At 38.6% G+C, this 23,333-nt stretch overlaps 1 protein-coding gene and 1 long non-coding RNA gene across 2 annotated transcripts in view; one reads left to right on the top strand and one right to left on the bottom strand.

Annotated features, from left to right (window-relative positions):
- Positions 1 to 269: 269 nt before the first annotated feature.
- The window catches only part of SLC25A13 (solute carrier family 25 member 13), a 216,638-nt gene continuing 193,574 nt past the window's right edge, over positions 270 to 23,333 (bottom strand). The window contains 3 exon segments of the mRNA XM_079152267.1: positions 270 to 1,440; positions 1,683 to 1,773; positions 1,891 to 2,049. Of these exon segments, the coding sequence (XP_079008393.1) occupies positions 1,254 to 1,440; positions 1,683 to 1,773; positions 1,891 to 2,049 (437 nt within the window). The 3' untranslated portion in view covers positions 270 to 1,253.
- The window catches only part of LOC306668676, a 29,097-nt gene continuing 16,729 nt past the window's right edge, over positions 10,966 to 23,333 (top strand). Inside the window, exon 1 of the long non-coding RNA XR_013765939.1 lies at positions 10,966 to 13,398. This is a non-coding gene — a long non-coding RNA (uncharacterized lncRNA). The remainder of the gene's footprint in view (positions 13,399 to 23,333) is intronic.

Below are 23,333 nucleotides of genomic sequence, written 5' to 3'. Positions count from 1 at the left end.
CTAAAATTTTATACTATCATTACGATAAGAAGCTGCTAAAAGTGTTAGGGCTGACTAGAACAAAAGTGTTAGTTTGCCATCTAGGGTCTTATCTAGGGTCAATGGAGCTTCTCTTGTTCTCTCGCAACCAGGAAAATGAGGGTACCCGTGACCTTGAGAGAGCATGACAATAGGAACCCAATCTTCCTCAAGCCATAAAATGTAGAACGGAGTCCACTAATGACAACTGTTATAATCGTTCACGATGCAATACACACATGAGAAAATGGTTCAGTAGCATTAAAAATAGTTTATTTCCACCTTAACAAACACATGGGCCTCTGACCATTATGTAAGGCACCAACAAATTAAATAAAAACCTATATTAGAAGATATTTGTCTGACATGATTCAAGACAGAAAGTGGATTTTAAAAGCAAATGGGTGCCAATTATGGGGATGTTGAGGGGATGAGGGCCACTAGGGAACTCAGCAATAGGGTGCATGAATTTTTCTACAGTATTTATTGAAACAGGCAGTAATCAGCATGAGTGCATCATATGAACAGTTATCCAAAACAATTAGCACATTCAGGAGCGGGACTGTGTCTCAGTTTCTCTGTCTATATAATCAAATGCCAAAAGCACTTCCTTAAAGTGCAAAAACTTTCCCCTAGCAGTTTTGGTACCAGTAACAGAATATGATTACTAAACATCTCCAATGTGGTTTTCATTACAAAAAACATGTTTCACATAAAAGCTTCATAATACAATCCAGAGACAAAATTTGTGCATGTTTAAAATTTGAATCCAGGCTGGCTATTTCTGATGTTTTTTTCACTTCTTCCAGTGTTTTTCATTTTTATAAATATGCACACAGCTTCCTACCAATTTAAACATACTCGGAACCCTTTGCTCCGAGAACCATGATTGCCTTTCAGCAGCCTCTCTGGGACCATCATCTCAGTCCAAGAAGGGGAGCCCTAATTTCTATTCTCCTTCCTTTGAATCATGTTAGCATTGACCAAATCTGAGCAAATGTCAGATACCAACCAGGGTTTGTAGGCAGAGGTCCAGAGAATAATTAGGAATAATTCCACTATGATCTGGTTGAGAAAACACACAGAAAATGAATGAATTCACTTTATAGAAAGCCTCGACCTGAATTCAAACATGAGATGGATGTGAAAGGAATGAAGCCTTGCTTCAATCCAAGCCGGGTCGTTCTTACTGCTGTACTATCCACCAAACAGCAATGTCCTGGTGGCCAGTCACCCTAGGGGCCTCCACTGAGCCCTTCTGAGGTAGATGCTGATGGCTTGAAGAGAGGTAGGTAAAGTCCAAATTTGTTTTCAATCCCTGCAAATGTTGCAACTGCTAGCTTATAGCCCCCAACATGATCAGGATTAGGAGCAGGCAGTGTGATCCTGGATTTAGGAACTGGCTCGGATCCCACGGGTTTTCTGAAAAAAGAATAAACATAGTAAAAATCTGAGTTTTTTGTTTTATTTATTTATTTTTAACTTGGTAAACCTGTTGCGTACAACATAAAGGAGCTGTTGAATTCTCAACAGCTATACGTTCCCCTTTGGAATGACCTTGTCAATGTTTCTTAAATCTTCTCTCTTTTACCATTGGGTCTGATGCACTTTTGTCAATGACAACCGAGGATTTGAGGTAGCAATAGATTTAGCATGATACTTACACTCCTCCAAAATCAATGTAGAACCATCGTTGTAGCAATTCATAAGTCAGCAAAGTGACACCAAACTGGGGCGAGGATCGAAATACACGGGCTTTGGGAAAAAAACAAAAACAAAAACAAAAAAAACAGGAACGTAACAGATATCATCAGATTTTTAAAAAATTTACCTGATACCAAAGGGTTAGTTAAGAACCAATTACTTCCATACCACCAGCTCCTTTCCACAAAGCTTTTGGGCCTTCTTCCCGCAGGATCTTTCTGAAGCAGTCTATCACTCCGCTGTAAGTGGTTTGGCCAGCCCGGGCGGCCACCTGTAATCTAGTCTTGATAACATCAGCAGGGGTCACTAAAGATGCCGCAGGCATACCTGTAGGAGACATGCAACACCATCTCAGTCTGGTCACATTCTCACTATATAAAAATAACTGTGCTTTGAACTGCTGGCCGTGAAAAGAAAGTTAAGAGGCTGAGGCAATAAAATGCCCGTTTCACTGTCCTCTCTGGACAGCATGGCCGTGCGGTCCTGTCTACAGTGAAGGCTGAGCCTGTGCACCTGCCTCCCTCGGCTCCCCTTCCCCAGCCTACTTTTATTATGTTCTTATTCTTAAATACTTAACAAAATGAAGGAATCATCTATCAGTAACACTACTTTGAGTGGTCTAGAATGAATGGAGAAAGTGGTTTCTAAAATATTTTTGCTTTCCTATTGAAATCTGAACCTCACAAGGTTATTAGGGTTGATTTTTCAGAGGTGGACTTTTTCTGTATTTACCTAGCTTTCTGGCAGCTGGCTGTCACAGCAGGCGCCTTCTCTCACACATTCAACCACTCTACCTTCCAAACCCCAACCTCTCCCTTACACCAGAAAGACTTTGCTGATAGCTAAACAAACACCGTGTGTGTGTGTGTGTGTGTGTGTGGGGGGACTCCACAGATAACCCTTCAGAATTCCTTTTTCCAAAGACTGACATCTCCAGAAAAATATCTGACAGAAGGCTTAAAATTTATACTGGCTGATAATCAATGAAAAAGGAACAACAACAACAAAAATCCCTCCTAAAATTACCAATGGGAAATTTTTCTACAGTCATTTTATCCAAAATGGGGCAGCCCATGTTTAGATTTTTTAAAAGCGAGACTGTACTCAGAAGACACTGTCTCTTATGGTTTTATTACTTTTCCATTATGAACCTATTCCAAACCAAATTGGTCAAATGCAGATGCATAAATCTCCTTTGCTTTTTTTAAGGCTTAATAATTCTGTAAGAATTTCTGTCCAAACCAACATGGTCTGGCTCATAACTATATCTCATCCTTCGAACAGACAGTTTTAAAGTTATAGTGTGAGTGTGAAAGTGCGTGTGTGTCCTGGTAAATCTGCATACTACATGTTTGCTTTCATGTTACTACAGCAGTCTCTTCCCCTTCCACCTCCACTCAGCTCCTCCAATGCTAATCTTAGGTAACAGTTGTTACAAAATGCACCACAATTTTACATGTGAAAAGCTCACTTTATATCCAATGCTTCACAGAGTAAGTCACACTGAGTTTCCTATTAGCTTGGAGGAATTATTTTAACTTCGAGCCAGGAATTTATCCTCCAACATAATGGAAGGAAACATGAAAAATGCTTAGAAACCCACTGTGTTCACACCACTGATTCTGCTTTACTTCCTGGTTTAGAGAGAGTTTAGCAGGCAGTCGGCTTTAGACATGCAATAAAATCCTTCTTACAGCAGTGGGCATGCATGTCCGAGTGTTGCTAAGAAATGCTTATGAGCAGTGAAGTGGGTAAAAAGTTCCCCTCTGTTAGTTCTCATAAATAGTTCCTTGTCAAGAGAAGAAGTATGGGGGAGGGGGAAACAGGGAGAAAAGACACTATTTACTAGAATAAAAATGCCCAAAGAAATGTCTAGGCTCCTTAGCAAACTTGTCTGACAATATCTGGTGTTTCAGGGATTCTAGAAATATGGCAACCCAAGAGATTAGGGGACAGGGTAACATCTTCCAGGATCCTCAACAGAGAGGATGCTGGCAGTCTGCCTGATTCTTCAATGATGAGACAGATGTGCAGCCCAGATGGCCAACCACCACCTCTGGGACAGGAACAATGTGGGTGCTCCTCAGCCAATAAAAACAGTCTTTAAGAGGGCCAGCAACTGGAGAGTGGAAGAAAATGTGCCTCGAAAATATAGTTTTGGGGCCTTGGGTCAACTTTAATTTTCACAAATATCCCATTAATATTTTTAAAGAATGTGTTTATGGTTTAAATGTTAATATGTATTTATTTTAGGTCAAGGCTAATAGTTTTCCAAATTCCCTTTGTATCCTTATCTCTATTATCTACCTGCTAGGTCAGCTTCTGAGCAGCGTGGTGAGGTTCCTCATTAGGAATGAGAAAACATGTTCTCCTTAGACTTGTAAGCTGAGATCTTATATGCTGATAATACACAGAGGTTGATGACGGCATCTCTGGAGTGAATTTTATCTTTTTTATGTAAAAAATGTCTTTATGCTTCTGAATGCCATTTTAATCCCCAAATTCTATATAGTCTGATGTTAATATTCCTATGCTCGCTTACTTTTGGCAATTGCCTGGAACATATTTTTCAATCCAATCTCTTTCAATCTTTCCATGTCATTGTTCTCTCTAGTTTCAGACAACTAGACGCTCTTTCAAAACTCATCTGAAAATGCTGTTTTTCCCCCTAGGGGCACTGAATCTATTCCCATTTATTGTGGCAATTGGACTCATTTCTGATATCCTATATTATGTTTTCTATTTTCTCTGCTTCTAGTTACTTACCTTTTGATTTCCCACCTTTCCTGAGTAAATTTATTTAAGTACTACACACATCTATCACACATGTCCATCACAGGGTATACCAATCCTCAACATTTGCATCCTGCTCTGGCAAGGTGAGGATTCAGTCCTTTCACTCCTGTCCTGGCTTTACATCATCTGTCTCCCAACAACCCTTCTTGAATAATAAATACATATGCCCAAGTCCACATTGTCTTCCTCCTCAAATTTACTCTCCAACTGGCTGCAGAGAAGGCCTGTGAGGGGTAACCTTGCAGTGACTGCATGTACACAAACTAAGCTTTACCTCCCTCCTGAACGCTTGTGTGCCTGGGAAACATAATCGCAGTGCAAGACCACTTCTCCCTGGTATTTTCTTTCTTGGCACCAGGCATTGAACCCAGGGCTACTTAACCACTGAGTCACATCCCCAGCCCTTTTATGTTTTTTATTTTGAGGCAGGGTCTCACTAAGTTGATGAGGCTGGCTTTGCTCCTCCTGCCTCAGCCTCCTGAGCCACAGGCACCAGCCGCCACACTCGGTTCTCCCTGGCAATTTGAAGGTGTTCAGCTTTGCAGATGAGAAGTCCATCTTCTGTTATTGATTTCTGTTTTCTGTCCTTCTCTTGTTATTACTTCTCCTCAGGGAACTCCCATTAAATACTTGTTAGATCTTCTAGATTAATTCTACAGCTCTCTTAAATTTTCTTTTCTTTCTCATCTCTGTATTTTTGCTTCACATTCTAGAGATCTTTCCATGTCTTTATTTTCCAGGTGTCTAGCTTGGTCTTTGATCACAGCCATTCATTCTGTCATTCAGAATGATCTCTTGATTTTTAATTTTGAGGATCCTTTCATTAATTTTCAAGAGAGCTTCCTTACTGATTATTCCTTTTGAATCCCTCTGAGGACCTTAATTATAGTTCTTAAAAGTTCTCTTCTGTTCCCTGAACTGCCTGTTTTCTCTATAATTCTTCAGTTCACTTTTGTGTTTGCTCCTTACTATCTGAAGACCTCTGGCTGTTTACTGATTCTCAAGTTCAAAGGCTACGCGTGCCTGATACGCATTTGTGGGTGTCATCAACCAGGCTCTGGGCTGGGTTCGCCCACAGGGGCACTCTCCATTACCTTTCATTTTTAAGGATCTAAGAATTGCATTTAAATGATCTAGCGTTATGTCCACATAATTAACACCTTTGTGCCAACAATACTTCTGTCCCAACTGATGCTTTCTTGTCCCTACCTTATGAAATCTACTGTTCTGCTTTCACTCAGCGGAAGCCAACCAAGTAAGTTAATCTGTGATGGTGATGGAGAGTGACATAGTGATCTATGCCCCAAATGAAGAGGCTGACCAAAAGGGGATACTTCTTTCTTTAGGTAACATAAATTTCTATTTATTTATTTTTATATATAACACTAGGGTTTATTTTGATGTAATCAAAAGGGATAATTGTTAAAGTAAATTTGGGTCCCAGAAACCTCCCTAGAGTCCTCAGTAAGAAATGGCAATCTAACCCAGTGTGTAAATAAACTGAAAACCTAATCTAGGAACACACACACACACACACACACACACACACACACACACACACAGCTTAATCTCAATCAAAGCAGCCAAACAGCTAACTAGCTATCTGTGAACCTCAATTCTGTTTTCTGTACATCATTTCCCTCTTCCTGTCTACAAATGCTCTTCAGCCAAGTGGCAGCCCTGGAGTTGCTCTGAACCTATTCTTGTTCTGAGGTCTAACCAATTCACAAATCATATTTTGCTCAATTAAACTCTGTTAAATTTTATATGCTTATTATCATCCTTCTAATATTTTAGGGAAAGCACCATAACCGATCGGACACATATAACATTTTCATATCTAAATAATGGACAGCTTTTAAAGACAATCCTGAAATAAATTTTAGTTTAACTTAATTAATTCAAAGGCAAAGAGACTGTTGGTTCGACTTGTTCCTGTATCTTATCACTCTGACAACAGAAATCATCTGGTATGATAAAATCCAAGAAGTATTAGATCTCCTTTATTTAATATTACCCATGAACTGTATTGAAATACCCTTCATTAATTATAAAATACAATACTTATTACAGGGAATTAGAATTTGGTTGCTTAATTACAGGCTCTTTGCTTCAGCCCTCACCTTCTGACATATTGAAGTACTCTGGCCAATAAACACAATTCACATGGTGGTTAACTTACTCTATAATGGAGATGTCCCCAGTATTTAAAGATACAGTTAGACAGTTACAAAACCTTTTACTTTTAAAGTAGACTAAAAAGAATCTTAAAACCATAGTCTCTAGATACTGAGATACCAAGAACAACCTGTTAAAAAGCTGTACATTACTAAAAAAAAAAAAAAAAAAAAAAAAAAAAATCCTAACTTCAAGACTGGCAAAATTCTATTTAAAAAATGAGATAATACTTATTAAATAAGTGAAATTATTATCAAAACAAAGAAAGCATTCATTTAAACACAGATCTACCTTAATTATAATAGGACTGTTATAAATACACATACACATATATTCTACATATATATTCTGTGTAAGTGATCAAATTAAATGTAGTACATATAACAAAGATTCACGAGCCACTTTATTATAAAAAAAGCTAGTGGCCAACAACTATTCACTGTAGTTATCTAAAGATTCACAGAAATAGGATTTTTATATTTTGAGATAAGCTTTTCCCCTTAAAGACAACAAACATCCCTCCTGCCCTAGGATGGTCTTCCCAGGGTTCTCTGCATGCTCTTCTTGTCCTAGGAACACCATTACTCATCTCCACAAAGGGAACGTGGAGGCCTGAATCCAAGATGGGTTTGGTGTGCCCTTGCTCTCCTCAGCAGCATAGCATTGGGCACGTTTCTGAACACATCTTGCCCTGCTCTGGACTATCCTGGCTCTCTGGGCCAGCATGCCAGCCAGGCTCTGCACAGCAGCTGGCTACCCTGCTTCCTCCGCAGTGTCAGCTTACCTGTTATCACTGGACATAGATTTCCTATGTTTATCTTAACAACAAAATGCACTGCTAATCTTTCTTTTTAATTTCAATATTTTTAGGCAGTTTGGATTTTCACGTAAATAACCATTTATATATAATGGTAGCTTCATTTCTTCTTTTCTAATATTTATACCTCTGACTTCTTATTTTCCAGATTGGAACCTCCAAAAGAATGGTGAATAGCAAGGATGTGAATGACATCTGTCTTATCCCTAACATTAATGAGATGGTAGTGATGGCATTTGCCATTGGCCTCTGATATCCTATGAAGAAACTGCTTAATCCTTATTCATTTAATAGGTTTGTAGAATATATACGCTGTTGAGTTTATAACTAATCCATTCTTTGAGCATAAAACCAATGGCACAACATATCTTATTATTTTCCCATCATTCAAGGAAGGAGAAGATTAAGGGAAAGATGAGTAACAATATGAAAATAAACGTTCTGTAGTAAGTGTACCAGATAGCTTCCAAAATGGCCCTTGATGACCTCTGCCTCTTGGCATTGACATTTATGTTTCTGTATGTCTCAAGGTGAGTGCTGCTTCTACCATGCCTTCTCTCAGTGTCTGCTCTGGGGAAGCCAACTGCCATGTTGTGAGGGTGTCCAAGCTAGCCTATGGGAAGGCCTAAGTGGCAAGAAGCTGAGACCTCCTGTCAAAAGAGATGTGATTCAGTCATTGTCCAAGTGGATCCTCCAACTTCATTCACGCCTTCTTGAGCTGTGGCTGCCACCCTGACTACAACTTCATGATAGACATTGAGCCAGACACATCCAATAAGCTGCTCCTGAGCCATGGAAACTGGAAGATAATAGATATTTCTTCTTTTAAACTAGTAGGTTTGGGGGTAATTTGGAATGCATCAATAGATAATGAATTCAGGTGTCTGGAAAGACAACAGTATGGCTGTTGGGTCTACCTAGTGGGAGAAGGATGCTAGCTACTCAAACTTTCAACACTGCTGTGGCAATGTCTTAAAAAACACACTTTTTATGAACCAACTCACTTCAGAAAATTTATTTCTCCAAAAAGAGTGATTTGAAATAGAGGAAAAGCCTTAGAGCCCAAAGATTTCTTTTTTTCAAAAAATTGCTTATTTAAAGTTTTTGGAAAAAAATTTAAGAAACTAAGACTAAGGAATATAAAGTATGCTGCAATTAAAAACTATGTTTAGATAGTTTTAAATTATATTTCAATAAAATTACTATTATTGAACACTTTTGAATATGTATATGCTAGGAAATATTTTGGATCTTTGTATCTATGAATTCACTTAATTCCCATAATAATTTGTGATGCTAGGACTCTTCTTATCCCCTAAAATAGAGAGAAAAAAAAAAAAGCCAAGAAAGATTAAGTAACTTGTGTTGGTTACACAGTTCTGAGTGGGGATACTAGAGTTTGAATCTAGGTAGCCTGACTCCACAGCACATACCATTTTGCTATGACAGCCAACAATGCTTAAGGTACTAGATTAAGTGAAAACCACATTTATAGTGTGATTATAACTGTGTTAAAAAACACCGAAGGGGAGGAAAAGTAGTAAAAATGTTAAATAGCAATAACAGTAGAACAATAGATAATAATTTCTAATTTACCCTTTCTTGTACTTTCCAAATATTTTACAAACAGCAATATTTTCATAATTATGAAAAAAAATAGAAAGAAAACAAATCTAGAAGAGAAAAAAATAATCTAGTAGTCAATTTCTATAGCACAGGTAGCATGAATTACCTCGTAAACTTCTCCCCATAGATGAGACTGATTCCCGGTACCTATTTTTTTCACAAGAAGGGTTAAATACAGTATTTTTATATTTCAAGAAAAATAAGGCTTAGGAAAGGGTTCTAGACCTTGATCTGAACTCTATTCCTTATCTTTAATTGCACCTCTAATACAAGGAGTGGTTTACATATGTTACGAGCTGGGCACTATGCTAAGTCCCTCACATGGATGCTGCCATCTGAGGACACCATACACTCACAGCAGGTTCAAGTACGATCTCCATTTACAGCCGAGGAAACTAAGATTTTGAGGACGTTACCTTACCCAAGGTCACACATTAATAAGTTGCACTTAGTTATCCTCATTAGGCCCCATCTTACTTCAAGTATGCAATTTAAAATAAACTGTATTATATTGCTTCATTTCCCCAAATTTTCTCATTTATACATATGTAAATGACCTACACAGGGCACAGTCAATCAATGGCTAGGTTGGAAGTAAAACTTGGAATTCTACACTCTAGACTTGAAATCATTCTTCCCTGATGTCATGGTGGTCTTATTGCTATTCTTAAGAAACAGGGTCCTTAAGCCACCAGGAAAAGAACAAGTGTCAAAGCCTTTGAAAAAGCAGAGATTAAGAAGAAGGAGGAGTTACATGATTTTCAGCTTCCAGAGGTTCCTGCAGGCTACCTGCAGCAGAGGGGAGACCCCAAACAGAAAACAACTCAAAGTTGGGGGTTGTTCTCCTGCTGTCTTTAGAAATAGCTCTAGCCACCTATCTGATGAGACCAACCCCCATAAGAAAAATGTCTGAAGCCAGAAATTCCATGACTGCCTTAGGGTTTGTTAATTCATTAAATGTTTGTTACCACCTGGAGAGCTAATCCAGACTGTACCAGCCTTTAGGGTCTCAGGATAAAGGAGGCTTATATAAAAGCACAAACTGATCCCTGCTGTGCCTATAATCAATATCTATACTTTTCTATTGGTATTTTCACCATAGCACTGAAAAAAAGACAGTTATTTCTAGGATTCAGTTAACACTATCCTACTCCTTTAACCTTAAAAGAGGGGAAGAACCCTGCCACTAATCAGTCCAAATTGTTATGGTTCTTATTATATTTCTTTTATGTAAATGATATCTAAATGATAACTATTGCTTCAATTTTGGACAAGTTCGTACGCAATATTTTGTTTATACATCTTTAAGGCACACATTTTCAAGTTTTTAAAAACTTCTGGCTGAAACATTACTATTCTTATGGTCTAAAGTGAAATTTCAAAATAACATGGAACTTGGATTGGAATCCAATAAGACCACAGAATGAATCAGTATTTAAGGATCCCTCTCCAGAATTATTAAGTTTATCTGATAATCTGATCTCCCAAAATGAATATTACTTTCTTACCCTCTCATTTCTGTAGCTATCCAAAATTATCTATAGCCAACTGTTATGTACCCCATCAAGAACTATCAGTAAATAAATCCAGTGTTGTAGCATGTGGTGGGGGTGGGGGTGGGGTGGGGGCGAAAACCTGGGGATGGGTGGTGGGGAAGCAACTCCATGGAGGACACTCACCAGCTACAGCACCAGCTAAGAGCAGGCTCCCGGGGCTAACCTGCCCATCTTCATTTGCCAAAGAAGCCTTCACATGAGCATAACACGGGAAGTAGATGGCCGAGAAAGGAATGTCCCGCAGAAAGCAGGCTTTGGCACCCTGTGCATTTTGCAAAGGAAGAAAAACCACATGAAACACATATCCCATTGAGAAGATCAGGCTTCTTTGGAACATACCTCAGAACAAAATATTCCTGGAGAAGACCAAATTTGTACTCTTAAGTTGAAAGGGGAACAGTAAAAAATCATCCAAATTCTGCAAGTAACAAGTCTGAATCTTGTATTTAAAAATAAAACTAGTTTTGTTGTATAGTGTGAGGAAGTGGGAGGAGAGTTCTCATTTATTCTAATACTAAGATTTCTATTTAAGCATTTTTGGAACTCTGCCTGTTAACAACCTTTCAAGTCCTCACTGGTGGCAAGTCATTGACATTTCAAGGAAGATCTGTTTGCTGGTTTCAACAGAAGATGGGAGACAATAATCAAGATGCTCTTTTGCTTATGCATGGGAAGTAGACAAATTATATAGGTGGAGGGGCAACGGGTCCAATTTTTGTATTATTTGAGAATCTGACAAAAGTATTGGAAATTTTCCCAGAAAAAAAGTTACATGTACACAAAAAGTTATGTATTTTTCTGGAGATTCATGGATCCTCTTAATTCATTCACACACGTACCCACCATTCAGGATTTATGAAACATTGAAAAATGCCTGTTCGTGGACCTTAAAATATTTACTGTAATTATGACACACATAAAAGCGGAGGTAAAATAATTAGCTCCTAGAGCAAAGTCTTCAATAAATAATTTCTGGTGCCAAAATAATGCCATACAGAGGCCCTGAGAACTGATGAGTGCCCTGAAATATGATATAATATTATAATGAAAACCACAACACATATATTGTGTTTGGGGTAGGCTGCTCAGGAAGGAAATCACCCCTTTTCAACACTTAATGATTTAATACCATTTCTTTCACAGATTTCTAATGTCTACAAATTTCCAACAACTATAAAGATTCCCAAAAGAAAATAATGAATCCATCCAGATTCAACAGATCTAGCCATGTCCAGCGACATTTACTGAGGTTTAGTAATGCTGGATCTTGGGTATTTCTCCCTGATGCTGCTCCAATCTGTCAAAGTTCTTTAACACCACACATCTGTTAACTGCAGCTTTGCTTTTTTTCTGACATCGACATTTCATTCCTAACTCAGACTGAGATTCTGGGTTATAAAACCCTTAGTCTTTTTCATAGAAACTGTTAACCCAGGTCTACTGCAACTTAGATGTACACAAGTAAAGTAACACAAGGAGGACTTTTATTTAATCCCATTACATTTAATACCCGTTTGGCTCATCCCTGCAACCAGAACAAATGCTTGGAATCTGGATTCTGTTGTGTTGGCTGTTCCTCAGTCAACTCCCCCATGGATGCCTGAAGCATGTCTCATGCCTCCATTCACTCTGCAAATGGATTCAAAAAAGGACTGGTCCATCTCACAATCGCCCATGCTTCTGTATTCTGTCCACTCCCAAACTGTTCAGTGTCTAACTGAAATTAAGGACCATGACATCCAGCACACACAAGCTGCTCATTTTATACATGTGCAAACTGATGCCCAGGATAATCTACCAATTGTGCTTTTTTTCTTGAAGGCTGTGCCGTGGGTTTGTTCAGAGTACATCTTGGTGTTAGTTCTGGATACAGGTCCAAAACTCAGGTCTCTGAGGGTTTTCCCCATCTCTTCCAGCTTTTTCAAGGTGGAAAAGTAAAGTACAATGTCAATATCCATATGTAGCATCCAAAATCCTTTCCTTATGATTAGTTTTTTAAAGTCATAATTTAGGTTGTTTGTGTGTAAGATAACTCTACCACCCTTTAAATTTCTTATTTTCTCTACCTTTTCCCTTCTTGCCTTTTTTTTTTTTTTTTATATAAGTTCTGCCTGCTCTTTTGTTTACATGTAGAGTCTGTCCAAAAGATACTCAAACTTGACAGCAAATAACCAACTCAAATAAAGATCAATTGAATCATCATGTCTGTTCCCTCAAAATGGTAAAAAAAATCACCATATTGCTGACTTTCTGAACAAATCATTTGGAGTAACTTTTTAGATTGGCGTAATTCTCACAAATTTTGCTTCTTACTACATCTATTAGTTTTTACCTTTAACCACGTCTCCCAATGTTCACATTTGAAGGCCAGATTTCAATCTGTTGTCCTCATATCTTTGCTGGTAATATTTTCTAAGACTTTTCCCCCCTCTACTGATTATAAAACAGTAAGTGTTTATCATAGGAAATACAGAAAGGCATTAAAAATTTAGTTGCACCTAATTTTTACCAGTCAGAGATAACCACAGCAAGTATTGCAAATGTTTTGGAGTCTTCTGATAGCAGAAATATTACCAACCCTTCCACAGCTGAGATCATGCTGGAGTGGCTCTGGGTTATGCCTTTTCTTCTCCTTAAATTCACAGTGTATGATTTTTTGTTTTGTTTTTGCCAGGGATGATCTAATATTTCCTTCATTCTTTAGTCATGCTGCCTACTTTTTTTTTCCCCCTATTCATTGTTTCAAAACCTCTAATGCCATCTTTGGTACTGGGTTGTCCTGTGGATTAGGATGAATATTCCCACCCTTGTCAAAGCTTTATAATGACCTCCCTCACTTTCCCAATTGCCTCTCTCTAGTAATCCTGATGCCTCTCAGATAAAGCTGTCAATGACCCATACACCTGATCAATCAAGGTACATCTATCCCTGAATATTCTTTTATGATCGCTAAGATGGGAGTACCAACCTCTTAAATATGACTTCTTCATTTACTTAAACCCTACATACCAAGTTTCCATGGAAGACTTTTTAAGTAGAAGAAAGACTGGGATGGATTCCACATGGCTCCGCACTGTCTATACCTTCTCAATACTGTTCTGAGTTTTCTTCATGTCCTTTTATCTGCTTGTGTCAGTGTTGCCCATTTCAGACTATAAGCAACCAGAGGCCAGGAACTATTATCTGATTTCATTCATAAAACACTTAGCAAAATCTTTGTCAGCTGGGGCCTAAGACATGTTCTTTAAGATGCTGATTTTATTTTGCCAATTCCCATAGGGGGGAAAAATCACAATTGAAAAGAGACATGAGAGATTTTCAGATATGTCAGATTTTCAAAAGGAAATGCTGGAAAAAATCATGTTGAAAAAAGCATATTAGAAAAACTATTATATTAGAGAAACTCATCCTGGAAAAAATCTATTAGGAAACAAAACAAGCTTTTAGTTGAGTAAAGACATGTTATTTGTTGGGGATACCACAAAAATAAGGGAAAGGAGTAATTTTGTACTGGAATGCTAAAGTTGGGGGGGGAAGGTTGGGGAGTCAGATTAATTTGTATTGTGCTGTGTGGCTTCAATATGAGCAAAAGAATATGCATGGGAAGACAGGACCTGAAATTAGAAACATCCTTAAGACACAGGAAGAGTGAAGGCACATGAAAGAAGCAGCTGGTGCCTTAAGAAGGGACCACACCAGCAGACCCTCTCCTTCTTTTCCTGAAATCCTGAGAGTAAATCATGCATCCCTGTGAGAAGTGCCTGGGGGCAGGTGTGAGGAAATTCAAGAGATGTTTGACAAGAACACTGGATGGTGGAAAGGAAAAATGGCTTGGCCAAAAATCAAACATACAAATGAAAAGGAACAAAATGGGCTGGGGTTGTGGCTCAGTGGTAGAGCACTCGCCGAGCATGTGTGAGGCCCTGGGTTCGAATCTCATCACTACATATAAATAAATAAAATAAAGGTCCATCAACAAATTAAAAAAAAAAAAAAAAGGAACAAACCTGGGGAAAGGTGAACTGCACAATTATGCAAACCAGAGTGAACGTTAGGATATGTAAGAGGACTCAGGTTTCCAATTACCTGAAAAAAAGAAAAAGTCCAGGAAGAGAACTTGTGGGCAACCACCACCCCTGCTCTACAGAAGGGGTGTTTAAACCTTTAAAAATGCATCTACTGAGATAAAGAGAACACGTGGAAGACCGCACACTACCCACCTCCACATCCAGCCATGTGATGAACCCCAGGAAACTTCCCGTCAAAAACACCAAAGGTGCCAGTCGCAGTGGTACACACCTGTAATCCCAGGGGCTCAGAAGGCTGAGGCAGGACTGTCAGTTCAAATCCAGCCTCAGCAGCTGAGCAAACCCTAAGCAACTTAGTGAGACGCTGTCTCTAAATACAATATAAAAAAGGGTTGGGGATGTGGCTCAGTGGTTGAGGACCCCCAGGTTCTATCCCCAGTACTAAACCACAACAAGAACAACAACAAGAACACACCAAAGGTCACATTCTCCAGGGAAGGGGAGGGACTGGAGTTTTAGTAATAAATGAGGCAATAACTATGTAAATCTTCTGAAAAGTACCCAGTACACTGAGTACACACATAAGGGACAAATGGGACCAGAGAGAGGGCTGTCTCCCTGCCTCTCTTGGTACCTGTATTATTTCCCAGTCCAGCTCCTGCTCAGGTGTCTCCCTGCAGCAAATAACAACCCTGACTGAGTCAGGAGGTGGCCTTCGATTCCCCTGCACTGCAGGCATGAAAATCCAATTCCCTTGGAGAGCTAACTTTGCAAAAGGCTGGAGAAACAGGCACACTTATTAAAATTCCCTGGTCTCCTTTTCCTCACTGCTTCCTTCAGGTTGTAGGCACAAAGGCGGGTGCCAATTTGCAAGGCCGCCTTAGGCAATCCCTGACCTGCTGCTCCCTGCACAATGAGAAGAGAAGCAGGATGTGAAAAAGGCTTTAAAGTCCCAAGGGTGAAAAAGTTTCTCTCCCAGATTCCTTGATAAATCCTTCACTTTGTCGTGTGAACACCCATTCTCTAGTCCTCCATCAAAACACAAACCTGTTTAACTTGTATTCTGCTTGCCCCTCGCATAACTTTTACTAAGCCATCAGCCATTCTGAACAAGCAACTGCAATAAAGGAAAACGCATTCTCTGCCATCCCATAGCCTCTGCGTCAGGAGCACAGAAATAATTACTTTGGCCATTAAAAAAATTAATAAATTACAAAGTGTGTGCATTTAAAATAAATCTGCCCCCTACAAAAATCCTCACATTTTCTGGCATGGAGTCTTTTTTCACTCATTCTCTGGGCAGCTCTGCTCTTAGACATTCTCTGGCTGGCCCTGAATTTCCTTTGTACACACAGTAAAATCATTTAGGGAAAATTAACAAGTGCAAAATACAATTCTCTAATCTCTTACTAGTCATTACTCTCTCCAAAACAGGGGAAATTATTGCTTTTTCTTCTTTTTAAATAAGTGGCCCACTATTACAGATAGGAACAACATAACACATCTCTGGGTAGACCTATACGTAAGCCATCTTGAACTCTGGCCCCCTCTAATTCTGAATCATTCTAATGCCCTCCACGGTCATCATATCGAGGCCTAGGAAGGTTCTTTAAAGGTACTCTCATTTCACTTAAAGTTCATCATCCATAGTCAACACAGGCCAACTGGACAGGTTTAGAGATGTTCGCCACAGTATCATCATGGCGCAAGAACCATTTACTGTGCTTCTCCTGACTTTTTGATGTGGACACTGTGCTGAAAGCCCTGGGGAACGTTAATGAATTCTTAAGTTTCCAGAATTACCCATCTGGGTTTACTCTGGCAGCTCTGTCTGGTGTGAGATTGTCAAAAGATACAACATGTCAGGATTTCCCTGTACTCTCACCCCAAGAGCTAGCTTCAATTCTCAATGTCTTTTTTCCTTTTTTATTTTTCTTTCAAAGTTCTTCATTTTGGATGGTATCACATCTGCCCAATCAATTCAAAGTTGGGAAAAAAGCCAGTCCTGAAGGGTGCTGCTGATAAAGAAGTCAGGACCAGGGCAGGTCTTTTCGCATGCTAATTCCTGCTTATTCTAGCTGTACCTGCAAACACAGCTCTAAACAGACTATTTCTAATACAGGGAAAGGTAATTACATTCACAAAGGCACCTCTGTGTCGGGCTGGGCACCAGGAGCCAGCAGGTCTGGGAGACAGAGGCTTAACAGAGACTCCAGCAGTGAATGCACATTGTCTAGCATGGGGGAAAATGCCAGACTGAGGGACCCTGCAGCATTCAGGACAACAGTGGTGCACCTTGTCTGAGAAGGTTATTTAATGCTTCTGGCACCTGTCGTCAGGGCCACCCCTCTTTTCCTACCTTACAGGTTTAGGATTTATTTGGCATGTATAATTGTATATTTTGATCCTGGAGCTACAAACAATGGGCAGCATGTCATGTCTTGATCCTTTAGCATTCTTCGTGGTTTCCCCAAATGAGTTAACCCTTAGATACACAGCCTGGCAGCGTGCCTGCAGCCCAGTCAAGGAACGGTTGGACCTCAGGTGCCTGGGACCTGAACAGGTGAGTTTCAGCATCTCAATGAGGAACATCACTAGTGCCAAAATCTGTTATGTTATTGTCAGTGGTGTTAAAACCAAATAAGCCAGTCAATAAATGAATACTTGATATCACTAAACATCAAAATGGTGTCCATTTTAATATAAAATGTAAGTTTCTACTATTTGGTGTCTAGTGCAAGGATTTTTAAAACATTGGCTTCTCCTTAATTTCACTGTAACTCTAAAAAAATAATCTTGGCAACCCCAAGGCGTTTTTTTGTTGTTGTTGTTTGTTTGTTTGTTTTGTTTTTTAAGGAAATGCCTTGGTAAGTCCCAGCTCTCTAACTGTTCTATTATTGTATGTTGCTTTGCCATTGACGGCATTCATAACTTAGATGGACTGGAATTTTTTCACAAGGAACTTTAGTCTGCAAGCTGCCAGTCCTGCCACCTTCATAAAGCCACACTGTGACATGTGTCCCACCTTTTCAATTTTTGATATCTTTCCTTCCTCTCCCCACTCACCCACACCATTACCTGCAAAGTCTATTTCTAGTCTAAGATTTTATGCAGAGAATGTTAATACATCTAGTTAATGTATTAGTCTTTGCTGTATTCACTTTCCTCTTGTATAACACATGTTCTTTAGATTACTTAAATTACAAGCAACCCCCATTTTATGATTATGAATTTTATTCTACCTTAAAACATTAAGCATTTATAATTACCATATATAAACATATACATACATATATAAATTAATTAAGGTAATGCTGTTTAGAGTAAACATTTATTACTTTCTTTGCTTTTCATTTCTGTTGCATTTCCACCTGCAATCAATTTTTTCTACCTTAAGTACATTTTATAATTTCCTTTATTAGGGGTTTCTGGTGATGTGTTTTTCCAGTCTAAAAATGTCTTCAATTTTTTCTGTCTTTCTAAAATACATTTTTACAGGGTATAGAATTCTGGGTGGAAAAGTTTTTTCTTTTAAACATCGACAACACCATTCAATTGTCTTCTGGTTGTCATTATTCCTAAGTTAACTGTTAGTTCAACTGCTGCCCCTTTGGAAACAAATCTGCCTTTCTCTCTGGCTGCTTAAGAGCTTCTCTTTAGTTGTGATGTTCAGCAGTTTTAGTCTACTGTGTCTAGTCTGGATTATTTTTATCTCGCACTTGCAATTTGTTGTACTTATTGAGTATATAAATTAATGGTTGTTATAAGATCTGGAAAACCTTCAGCTGTCATATTTTCTTTCTAGTTTTGATTTATACCTATTAGATCACCTCACACTTTGTCCATCTCAAATTCTATGTCTCTTAAAAATGCATACTGGATAATTTCTTATCTTCCAGCTCACTAATTCTCTCTTTGACTGTGTTCAATCTGCTGTCAAAGGCATCTGTTTAATTTTAATCATTATAAATATCTTCACTTTTTGATTTTTTTTTTAAATTAAAAATTAAAATTTCTGATGTTTTAAAAACTTATATCCAGGAAAGGTGGTGCATGCCTGAAATCTTAATAATATGGGAGGTTGAAGCAGGAGGATTGCAATTCTTAGGCCAGCTTGGGCGACTTAATTAGAATCTGTTTAAAAAATAAAAAAAAGGTCTAGGAATATAGCTCAGTGGTAGAGCACTTGCATAGCATGTGTGAGACCCTGGATTTGATCCTAGTATATTTGTAGATTGAAAATACTTCCCCATTGTTTTTGTTATCTCTTCTTAAAGTGCCTCACTGCTTGTATGACTTGAGATTTTCTAATGTGACTTACTCATTTTCTTATAACATAATCTATGAAAAAATTTTTGAGGCCTGGGTTGAATATGGATTCAAAGGACTTAGGATTGCTTCTGTCAGACAGAAAGCAGTACCATAAATTCAAGAGTGTTTAAAATTAATTACCAATGTGACATTTTTCTTATCACCAAAGAAATATAAATTCAGCCCGTAAGCTCATGTGAGACCAGCTCAGGGTTTCTGATTCTTCGGCGAGGTTCCCTCCCTAGCCCCTTTTCTCCTCTTCTACTGAGAAGTAAGGCAATTTTCCTTACAACCTACAGTAGAAAAGGCATTATTATTTTATTCATCCATTGGGGGCATAGCTCTCTGTGGTCCGTTTCATGGGGGAAGATTTTCTTTAGGATCAGAGGTAGGGTTAAGATTAGTGATGCCTGGAATAGACACATGGAGCAGACCCTCATTATCAGAGTTGTGCACATACAGGGCTGGCCCCTGGAAGTAAATATCCCCTTAAATTTTGTAACTGAGGTCCTTTGCTTGACTCAACTTAGTTCTCATCCTGTTCTTTTCAGATTTAAATCTTTAGGCAGTACCTACTTGTCCCCTACAGCTTCAAAAATTAATGCTAAACTTCAGCTGTTTTGCAAATGTCTTCAAAGCAAAAGTAAGCTTTGTCGTTCTGCTGAAGCCACCTAATTTTAGGTTCAAATATTCCTTATTTCCTTGCTAGCCCATGTGTTTGAAAAGGCTATTTAACAACACACTGAACAACATTTTAAGTTGTTTTAACTGGATGATCAGTTTTGATCTGCTAATGGCTGCAAACCCTATAGAGACAGTTTATGCATTTTGGAGGAGATGCTCATGTGGATTGCTCTTGACACTGTCCCTAGACACATTTCCTTCAAAACATGCCATGATTATGCAGGCAGTACCCCCTGCTAATTTTTTTGTTTGTCTTCCCCCTTGATGTAGATCACCAAATTGGGGAGGGGGCTTTTTTCCTAATTCCCTCAGCAAATCAATGAGGCCAACTGTCTATAACATCAACTATTATGGTTACTCAGCTAACTGAGCTGGGAATTCTCTTTGTGTCTCACCATTCCATGCAATTCTCTGAAAGCTCCCTCCCTGAAGAGGATGACTTCTCAGAGAAGTACATTGCTTAAAAGCACATATTCAAAATGTATCATCTTAAATATGGAATTACATCTGATTCTACCTCTCTGTGCCAAAAATAGTATGTTGTAGGAGCAAGAATACAATAGAGGATTTGAAATCAGAGACCTGGGCTCAGATTCTCTCTCTAATGTTGGGAGAAGTTTTCAGAATCTCAGTGCCTCAACTTTCACAGACACACTAAACTTAAATCCAATGATAAGTATAACGTACCTGGTATAGTACCTAGCACAAGGATCTTCAATAAAAGGTGATGATAATTACTACTACCAATGAAAAGCACATTGTCCTATTGGACAATGGAAGTTCATATCTGAATTATTGTAGGGTTTGACATTTATTAGGCTAAGATACAATCTTTTATTTATTTAGTGAAAGACCCAATTCTACTAAGTTTATAAGAGTTTGCTAAGTTGATCAGATCCCATAGGCTTCTTTAGTTACCACGAGACATTTATCTGTTTGATTCTGTAGTCAATTAACATTTCTTAAGTCAGTCATTTTTAAGTGCATACCTTGGTCACAACTGGAAATCAGAGAATACAAGGATAACTTGGTGGAAATAGAAACATATTCATCACTTCTTGAAAATATATTCAGAGCACCCTATGAACAGTGGGAGGTTAGTAGCATCATTTTATATACTTTTACCATGAAGGGCAGTCCGAAAGTTAAATAAAAGACCTGTCTTGGGACTGGGGCTGAGCTCAGTGGTAGAGCACTTGCCTGGCATGTGTGAGGCACTGGGTTTGATCCCCAGCACCACATTAAAAAATAATGAAATAAAGGTGTTGTGTCCATTTAAACTAAAAAAAAAAAAAAAAAAAGACCTGTCTTAAAATTAATCTGTGGGCACTCAGCAAGAAATAACAAAATTAGAAGGAAAAATAATAGAACAAAAACTGGTAAAAATGTGTGCCTCTTGAAAGATAGTTACTAAAGCATGGGGCTAAGAAAATAATATGTTATTGTTAGATATCCCGTTTTATCTGCATTTTCTATCTATTGTATCTGTATTTTCTATCTATTGAAACAAAATTTTTAAAAACTTTATGGCACTAGAATTATATGTTTATATTCTTTCATGCCCTCAACACTGATCACACTGAAGGCAATGATACTATATATGTCTCTGAAACTCCAGCACCTACTGCAGTGTTAGCACATAGCAAATATTTGGTGAATGAAAGAAAGAATGGTAAAATATTAATCATTCACTTTTTTTTTACCTTTTAGAATTTTTATTTTCATTTTTTAAAAAACTGTAATAACATACACAACGAAGTTTATCATCTTAAGCATTTTTAAGTGTGCACTTCAGTAGGGTTAAGGGCATTCACACTCCAGAAATTTTCATATTGCAAAACTGAAATTTTGTACCCACTGAACTCTACCTCCCATTCTCCTCCTGCTCCATGGCAACTACCACCCCACTTTCTGTCTCTATGAATCTGACTTACTCCAGATACCTCTTACCAGTGGAATTATGTCATACTGTCCTTTGTGATTGGCAAATTCTCTTGGCATAGTATCCTTAAGGTTCATCCACGTTGTAGCATGTGTTAGAATTTCCTCCCTTTTTCAGGATGAATACTATTTCTCATATATATATATATATATATATATATATATATATATATATGCCAAATTTTGTTTATCCACTCATCTGAGCATGGACACTTGCGCTCACTTGCCCTATTTTTAAGAATCTCTTTCCCCCTGGCTTCTTTAACACTCTCAATTCCTTTGGGAATTGTTTTACAACAACAATGTTTTTCAAGTCATCTCCTTTTTATTTGCTATTCCAAAGCTCTAACTTGATTGCCTAGCCTAGAGGAGGTTGCTGACCACACAGCTTTAGAAATTACCCAGGCCTGGGGCAGAACTAGGTATTTTTGCAAGGATCCCTTAGTTGGCATTCTATAATTAAAAATTACTAATAATCACGTCATATGCACTATGTGCTAAGCTCTACCTTATGTGCTTTGCATGTATTAGTAAATTCCCACAATAACCTTATGATTATTTCCCTGGAAATCTTCATGCATCTATTATGACTGTGTTCTTTTCTATTTGGCTCAAGTATCTTTAGGTTATAGGTCAGGTTTCAAAAAGCAATAGGACTGAGTTTGAAACCCAGTCTCACCACTTACCTCACAAGGAATGTGGCCTTATACCAATTACCTAAAACCATTAGTCTTCCCTTTCCTCTGCTGTAATGGGAGCTTAGAATAGTACCACCTGCCTGATAGGCTGTAGGGAGGACTAAATGATTCGAAGCATACACAGCTTCAAGCCAGGGGGCCCAGCAGAGTTACTCAGTAAACATAAGCACTAATGAGTTTACCCCTCCCCCGAACACACTTTCCTCTAAGCCAGGACAGGACACACTCTCTCTCTGCCTCCTGAGAGTCTAGCACTATATTGGGTCTTGCCACCTTCAGATGCTCCAAACCCTTCCATCTTCAGTGACTCTTCTGTCCTGCCTAGAGGCAGGCACAGTTCTCCTAAGAAAATTAAAACAAACAGGCTGGGAGTGTAGCTTAGTGGTACAGCACTTGCCTAGAATGCAGGAGGCCCTGAGTTCAATCCCCAGCACCACAACAAACAATAAAAAACAAACAGTAATCTCTCACCCTATCCCCACTGCCCCCACCAAAACATTATCCCTACATTCTTCTTCTTCTGGTTGTTGTTTTCTTTCACAGTAAAACTTTTAGTGTGAATGGTTTCTGTTTATATTTCCTCTTAAAGGTTTCTGTTTCTATCATCCTGATTAAATTGACTTCTTAAAGATAACCACTGACCTCCATCTTTAAGTTTGAAAACCTTTTCATATGCTTCATCCCTTTTAGTCTCAATAGTATCTGGTAACACTCATGGCTGTTTCTTCCTCACATCTCATTCCTCTACTAGTGCCACATGCTGTTCACTGATTTCTCCACCTGATAGCTGCACCCAGCTGCAGTCCCGCATACCTATAATCCCAGTGACTTGGGAGGCTGGGGCAAAAGCATCCTAAGTTCTAGGCCAGCCTCAGCAACTCAGCAAGACCCTGTTACAAAATAAAAAATAAAAAGGGCTAGGGATGTAGCTCAGTGGTAAAGTGCTCCTGGGTTCACTCCCCAGTACCAAACAAAA

Source organism: Sciurus vulgaris (genome assembly GCF_902686455.1).
Source record: "Sciurus vulgaris genome assembly, chromosome: 8".
Lineage (NCBI taxonomy): Eukaryota > Metazoa > Chordata > Mammalia > Rodentia > Sciuridae > Sciurus > Sciurus vulgaris.
This window is presented reverse-complemented; position numbering and strand designations above follow the sequence as displayed.